Source organism: Charadrius vociferus, unplaced genomic scaffold (assembly GCF_000708025.1).
Source record: "Charadrius vociferus isolate BGI_N301 unplaced genomic scaffold, ASM70802v2 scaffold613, whole genome shotgun sequence".
In the NCBI taxonomy this organism is placed as follows: domain Eukaryota; kingdom Metazoa; phylum Chordata; class Aves; order Charadriiformes; family Charadriidae; genus Charadrius; species Charadrius vociferus.
In genome coordinates, this window is record NW_009647757.1 from 205,656 (window position 1) to 212,793 (window position 7,138).

The 7,138-nt window shown below is 49.6% G+C and overlaps 1 protein-coding gene across 1 annotated transcript in view; it reads right to left on the reverse strand.

Moving 5' to 3' along the window:
- Window positions 1-800: 800 nt before the first annotated feature.
- The window catches only part of ARID1A (AT rich interactive domain 1A (SWI-like)), a 38,468-nt gene continuing 32,130 nt past the window's right edge, over window positions 801-7,138 (reverse strand). The window contains exons 17-19 of the mRNA XM_009882184.1: window positions 5,049-5,922; window positions 4,617-4,747; window positions 801-3,761 (exon numbers count right to left, since the gene is read on the reverse strand). Coding sequence (XP_009880486.1) covers window positions 2,037-3,761; window positions 4,617-4,747; window positions 5,049-5,922 — 2,730 coding nt within the window. The 3' untranslated portion in view covers window positions 801-2,036. The remainder of the gene's footprint in view (window positions 3,762-4,616; window positions 4,748-5,048; window positions 5,923-7,138) is intronic.

The following is a 7,138-nucleotide window of genomic DNA, read 5'->3' on the forward strand; positions in this document are numbered from 1 at the left end:
CAGTTTGATTTTGGCACAATTACTACCAGGAATCTGAAGTTTAAGAAACAGAGCTAAGGGAGGGCTCTGGGAACTGAGAGCTTCCTAGGACAGAACTAAAATGAGGCAATTTCGTCACCAAAAACTACGTCTGCCTTTAAAAAAGCTGCTCCTTTTTCTTTAACTAGCTCTTTTGCCTAAATGAGCTCAGTGCAGTTCTAGCTAGCCTGCTTCTATTATCATTTGAGGATAAAGCTTCAGGCTAAATAAAATACCCATTTACTAACCCATGAAAACGTGCAGATTTTCACATGAAGAGCCTGAACTTTGGCCGTTTGCTGAAGGGCATCACAGCTCTGTCCGCTGGAAAACCCCGTCCTCCGAAGGAAGTCAGAGTCCACGCCATGGTTCCAAGAAAATGTGAAATATGCGAGGGGAATGAGAATTTTCCACTTTACAGAGCTGACAGGGAATTGCCTCCCTTCCGAGCAACCGCCTTTTTCACCCTGTGAACTGCGTCTCTGCCATAGCTTCGCCTAACACCGCACATCCACTCCTACTCGAGCCTAAGCAGCACTAAGCCAAAACTCCATCACTGAAACAAGCCGAACAGAGAAAGCAAAGCCAGAGCACACGGCATGAGGGTCTCCAGAGCAAGACAGGACTGTGGCATCCCCAGACACTGCCGTAACGCGCAGGACCTCTGAGGTCTCTGTGCTGCGTGGCAAGGAGGAGCCGACCTACAGCATCACATCTCTGAAACCTGACAGCACTGAAGTCACCTCTCCTTCCTGCTAATAAAAAAAACCCTTACAAACATCTTACCAAGATTTAATGTACATTTATTCTTAACACGTGGAACATATAGTATAAAGATTTCATACTGAATAAATGATATTCATTAAGCCAAAAAAGGAAAAAAGGGAGGAATTTACATCAAGTTTTTAGCTACATCGTCTGAAATACAAATATGCAGAATTCATCACTGAAAAATCTCAATTGTGTTTCTTCATCAGGAACTTCAACTGAACCTAGAACTTTTTCACACCTCGATTAGAAAGAAAACAAAAACAGGAAAAAATAAACTATAAGTTGATTGGCTGCTGAGACAGCAATGACTTTATACACAGAGACCTGTACAGCATCCTCCAGGGAGGGATGTCTGGCAAGAGATTAAATAATTGTGTCTCGCTTTTGCAGGTCATCAACTCGTTAACTCGTCATACTATAAAGGGGTAGGGAGAGGGGGACAAAACTGCAAGGAATCTTAGGGTATGTGCAATGTACAACGTCATATATATATACACACGTGGCAGCATTCAGGCTGCAGCTAAAGGTTAAAACCAGTTCTAAGAGGTGATCTCAGGGTTATTCATACAATCAAGGAGGAAGAGAGAAAGAGGTCAGGGTGTTGTAGGTTCACACATGATACTTTGGGGGAAAAGCCTTTTTTTCTCCTCAACATTAACTAAAAACATTTTTAAAAACTACAGCTTGCTGCTGATCCAGCGTTTTTTTTTCTTTTTTTTTTTCCATGTGAGACATTATTACAGTATGTTTACAGTTTAAGGTGTACAGTACATGAAGTTCTACACGCTACTGCACAGGCCTCCCTTGGACAAGGTCTGTTCACAACTGGTAACTTCTTGGTTCCTGCAAGATTGTGAATGTACAACGATAAACCACACAGAGTTCAGCAGTCACTTTTGTCCTTCAGAGTTTACCATTAAAAACAGTTATGAAAGTGGTGCCTGTCAATGTGATAACACGGCAAGTCGTTTTCCCCAAACTCACTGTAAACGACAGTAACTTTGGTTAAAATAAAAAAAAGTCTTCTATGTAGACAGAACTTTGTCTCCTTTAATAAGGGATTCAGGACAAATTTGAAGGGCAGGGGAAGGGGAGAGGGAACGGGGACATCTTTCCCCAAGGGAGAAGCAGGACAGCGCAGGGCAGACAGTGGATTCTGAGGTGGTTTTGCATAAATAAAGGGCAACAGTCAGTTTCTAAGTTCTCCACTCACGCACACGCACACAGGGTCTCGGATCCCACAGCTGTCATGACTGGCCAATTAAAAACAGTACATCACAAATAACTTGTGAAACCAAAGAGTTCATCAAAGGCGACACGGAGATGTCCAACAGCCGCGACTCGTACAACGTGAACTCCGAGTGGTTCTCGTCTACCTTGGCCAGGGCCAGCAGCGCCCGAGCGGCTCGGCGCATCATGTCCACGCTCGTCGACTCAAAGGGTGGGTTCTGCATGTGCATCAAGCCGGCCTGGCTCTGCTGGAACTGCGTGGCGGCCAGGCTGTCCTCCAAGAAGCCCAGCAAGTTGCCAATGCTGCCCTTCTGCACAGCAATCGCTCTTGCTGCCAGGCTGTCCCCCTGTGCCAAGTTGGCCAGTAGTACCACAGCCATCTCTCGACACACCGGGTTCTTTCTGTCACTAAGGAACCGCACCATGGTGCTGTACAGCTTCTCCAAGCGACTGAAGGGGGGAGTTGCAAGAATCAAATCCACATTGTTGTCCTGGATGCTGAGTTTGCTGAGTGTTTCCAAAACCAGTCTCTGAGGGGAGAGGACCGCGTTGGGCCCCAGTGTTGGAAAGGGATCCTGGGCCTCTGCTGACGGACAAACTGCCCAGTGGAGGAGTCCATCCAGGATAGGCAAACAGATGCTTTCCGGGTAAGGGGAGAGGTCCAGCTGGCCAGAAATGTTGGCCAACGTGACCAGTGTATTTTCACGCAGCATCTCCAAGCAGTCCCACCACCACTCCACCTTGTTGCAGCTCACCCCTTGGTCCTGCTCCTCCTCTTTCTCATAGGTCAGGGGTGCTTGTTTGCGTTCCGGATGCTTGTGGTGTAAGAGAATCAGTTTCCCTAGAATCAGCAGCAGCCCGGGATGTTTAGACATTTCAAAGTCATTGCCCGGCACAAACGATAAACTCCTGATGATGTTAGAGACGCAGATGCAGCGCTTCGCCAGAGAGTCCTGCCAGTCTAGGAGGGTGCAGAGGGGCGTCTCGTCTTTACTGTGAGGTTCGTCCTCCAGAATTTTTATATTTCTGTGGCTCTGAGCTGGACTAATGCCAAAGGGAAACTTGCTGCTTTCCTTCGCCATTTCCAAAGCTTTGACCTCTTCCTCCTCCCCTGCCAGGGAGCCCGGACGTGCCGAAAGCATGTCGTCCATGGTGGCAGTTATCCTCTTCTCCGAGGAGCTGTCGGATGGAGGAATCTCTCCTTCCCTAGTGCTCGGATTGCTCTCAGCCGCTGAACGTTTCCTCAAGACAGAGTTGCAGGAAGCTCGTTTATGAGTCAAAGGTAGCTCCGTCTTGCTCTCAAAGTGGGTCTGAATGTGCTCGGTGGTATCTCCGCCGCCGATCCGCCAGTGCAGCAGTCCGCTTTCGAACTCTTGCACTCGCCCCAACTTGTCTGAATAATCTACCACAAACGGGTCGTTTTTCTGCACGACCTTGACTGGAAGCTTGTCAAATTTACTAACTAGTTTTTCCTCGCTGCTCTCTAGGGGTGCTTTGTCCTTGCTCGAAAATGCAGCCTCCTCCTCTTCCTCATCCTCCTCTTCCTCCTCACAGTTCAGGCTCCGTGGTTCATCCTCCTCCTCCCCTTCTTCATGAGAGGAAGCCGAAGATTTGCAGAACCTTTCGGGATCTAATAGTGTTCTTTGCCCTGGGTCTCCCACCTCGTATTCCTTCAGGATTCCAAAAATCTCGATCAGGCAGCGCCGGAAATACTCCACCAAGAGTTCCAGCAAGCCCGGCAGCTACGAGGGAGGAGAGAAACAGGAGGGGAAGGAAGGAAGGGAAGAGCGATCAGAAAACAACTTAGGCCAAGACGAGCAACTGGGAAAGCAGGGCATAAAGGGCTAAGAATTTGAGCTGTGCTGTTAATTAAAGGCTTCTTTTCCTGCTGGCCATAAAGCGTTCGCAAAAGAGAAGCTTTCCATCCTCTGAGAAAAGGAACAAAAGCAAAAACCAGATACTGACTGTCAGTATCCAAGCCGCCCCCCCTCCACACACACGTACCTGTGCAAACATGCTTTGCGCTTAGTTTTATCTCCCCTCTGGTTAATACACAGGGAGGCGAAGGGCAGCGCTAAGCAAAACAGCCCGTAGAGTTTTTACAACAGCCACAGAGGCACGGGGCAACTAACCGAGAAAGGCTGGTCCCTCTGGATCGGCATCCCGGCCTCACTGCGCACTGTCCCGGGGCAAAGACAGAGCCAGAGGACAACAAACACCATCAACAGCTGAAAACGCAAGCAGCCTCCAGCCTTTCATAGCGCTCTCGCTGCAAAGTCCGTTATGGCCTCCCCACTGTTATTCCCTTCCTCTGTTACGGAGGCAATACGTCTTACCAGAGAGGGGAGAACACATGCTTGCACACCAATAAACGTATCAATTACACAGGCCAGGGAGTAACCAGCGCACAACGACCCAGACCCCATGCTCTCTTCAGACCTGGCGTGTTCCACAGGTACGGGGACGGCCGGGAGCCTGGCCCTACAAGGGCACGAGCTGCCCGTTCCTCTCTCGAGCTGCTTGTTGCTATCTCGCTGACAGAAAACCCTACAAAATTAGCACTTCAAAGACCTGCATCAGAGAGCATCTGCACCCACCTGGCTGAGGTTGAAGGTCATTATGCTGTTGTCATCATAGAGCAGGATGTTTATGGTATCTAAGGCCCACGTACTTTCAGCTAGCAGCCCGGACTTCAGAGACATCATCACTCTCCAGGCTTCAGGAGTTCCTGTAACATAAACACACGATACTTCCAGCTCCTGGAGTTTAAAAACAAAAAGGAGATACTTGATACTGCTTTTTGGACCCATGAAGAGCAGAGTCTGTTTAAGATGATGTACACGCTGTATGTACCAGCAATCTCTCCACAGACAATACCAAAACAATGTCTGAAAACACAACTAACCTGCAAAAATATCATTCTTGCAAAGCCAGCAAAGCCCTTCCGCTTGGCAGTACCGTACCGAAGGGCAACGGCAGCACCCATCCCCTCGACAGGCACAAGCAGAAAAGCAGGCGTTTCCTCTTACCAATATCTTTTGCTGTCAGCCGTCTCCTCTGCTTCAACACAGGTTGCGTAGCTTCTACTGATCCCGGAGGGAAGGTGATGTCTCGTCGGATCATGGGAGGCTGTACAGCTGCTGGTGTTATATGCGAGGCGGGGACTGGCGGTCCTGCCTTCTGCATTTTCATCCCCGAGTGCAGGAATGGAGATTTACTAGGAGAAGTGCGATTCTCCAGAGGTCTGGGCAGAGGTGCTGGGCTGGATACCTGAGGAATGTGGTTCTGCATGCTAGGGGGGGTCTGGTAGTTAGACTGGGGGGGCCTAGTCATTGGGGGCACGGGGGCAGAGGGACCGTAAGCAGGTTGCCGGTTCCCGTGGGACGGCCATGGTCCCTCATGGTTGACCCTCTGGTCTGAATGCAGAATTTCGTCTGTTCGAGTCACTCCGTGATAAGCAGGCCCCTGGGGTGCAGAGCCAGTGCTCTGCCGGTTCGGATAGCTGTACCCTATTTCGTTGCGCCCTTGCCACATGGCGCCTTGCTGTGGGCCCTCTGGAGTAGACTGTATGGGACCACCCATCATCTGAGGAGGCATGTTTTGCTGAGCATTGGAGCCTGGGGGAGCCGAGACCCTGTCTCTGCCAAATTGGAATGGGAACTGGTTCTGTGGCCCTCCGGCAGATCGGCGGTCAGCAGCAGGGTATGTACTCCCATACTGGTTATACAGGTCCTGCTGTGGAGACGGCTGTGCAGTTTGCTGCTGGCTCGGTTGCTGGGTCTGTGCTGGAGGCAGCTGCTGCTGCGTCTGCCCCTGCCCGGTGCTGTACGGTACATTGTACATCTCCCCTTCGTGTCGCTTAGCGGGCGGGCCGTAGCTGCCATCCATCGGTCGCTTGTAATTCTAGAGGGAAAATAACGGCATCGACAACATGAGATTATCTACTTAGAAAGAAGCAACCCAGACCTCAGTGGGCAGAGCTGCTCAGAGCCAGAGGATGCGCCCCACGGCACGGCCTGCAAGAGGGCAAGGCTTGGCTCGTCGTTAGCCATATCCAATGTGAAGTTGGATCAGTCTTTCAGTTTCACAAGCCAAGACCAATTCCTTGCGGCTGGCTGGGTAGTTTCCTTGTGGATTCTACAAGGATGCCTCGGGGGCAGAAGTCTGCCCACAGAAAGGACTTTCCTAGAGAAGACTCAGCTCTACAATACATTCACCACAAACCAAACTGTGCACAGGTACTCGTTTCCTTTCACGTCCAGGAATTTTATCAGACCCTATTTCTCTTCTGTTTCCCAGAAAAGAGGTTTCTGCTGAAGCATCAAACAAGATGCATTAAAAACTGTGGTACTTCCTGCTTCTTCCTTTCCTGTAGATTTCAAAACATGTCACTGAAGGGAGCAAGAACTATTCTCCCCCCTACTTCGTTTAAGTGCAAACGGAGAACACAGTCAATTGCCGAGACAAAATTAAAATCCAAGATCTCTCTCTTGCCTCCAAGGGTCTACGCTCTAGCTGCTATATAGTCTGTTCAGAAGCTCCACGGTCATGACTGGCTTCAGATGGAGCTCTAGGGCTTCAAAGATGACAAGTACCAGAGTAACTCGAACTCTTGGCTTGGAGCCCCGTGGCTCTGGTTGCAGAGCCAAACTGCAGAGCAGTTGGAATTATTCTTAGCACAGCTCAGCAAATGCCCTCTCTATGCTCTCCTAAACCAGAGGACTCAAAATTATCAGGAAAACATTATGGGTCCTGGCACTGATACAAAGAGCAAGTCATATATAAGGATTATGGAAAGAGATAAATGTTCATTCAAACTCTGTCCTGAAACAAACCTGATGTTTTTGAGAACAGGGAGTAGGAGGCAGTGGAGGAGTGGAGGCAGATCTGAAGCCTTTGTCTGCAGGCTCAGTAAGGTAAAGACAAAAAAGCCCCGGGTTGTGCAGAACGATCCACCCAAAACAGCTCTCCAAGGACTTGCTCCAAACAAACTCATCCCATGACCAAAAGTGTTACAGAAACATGACAGGATTCAGAAAGTTCCAGAGGGGCAGAGAAGCCCAATAAAGCCTCCTGATCTCCTGCTGCCTGACCAGAGCGCGCACGTCTGCAAACTATA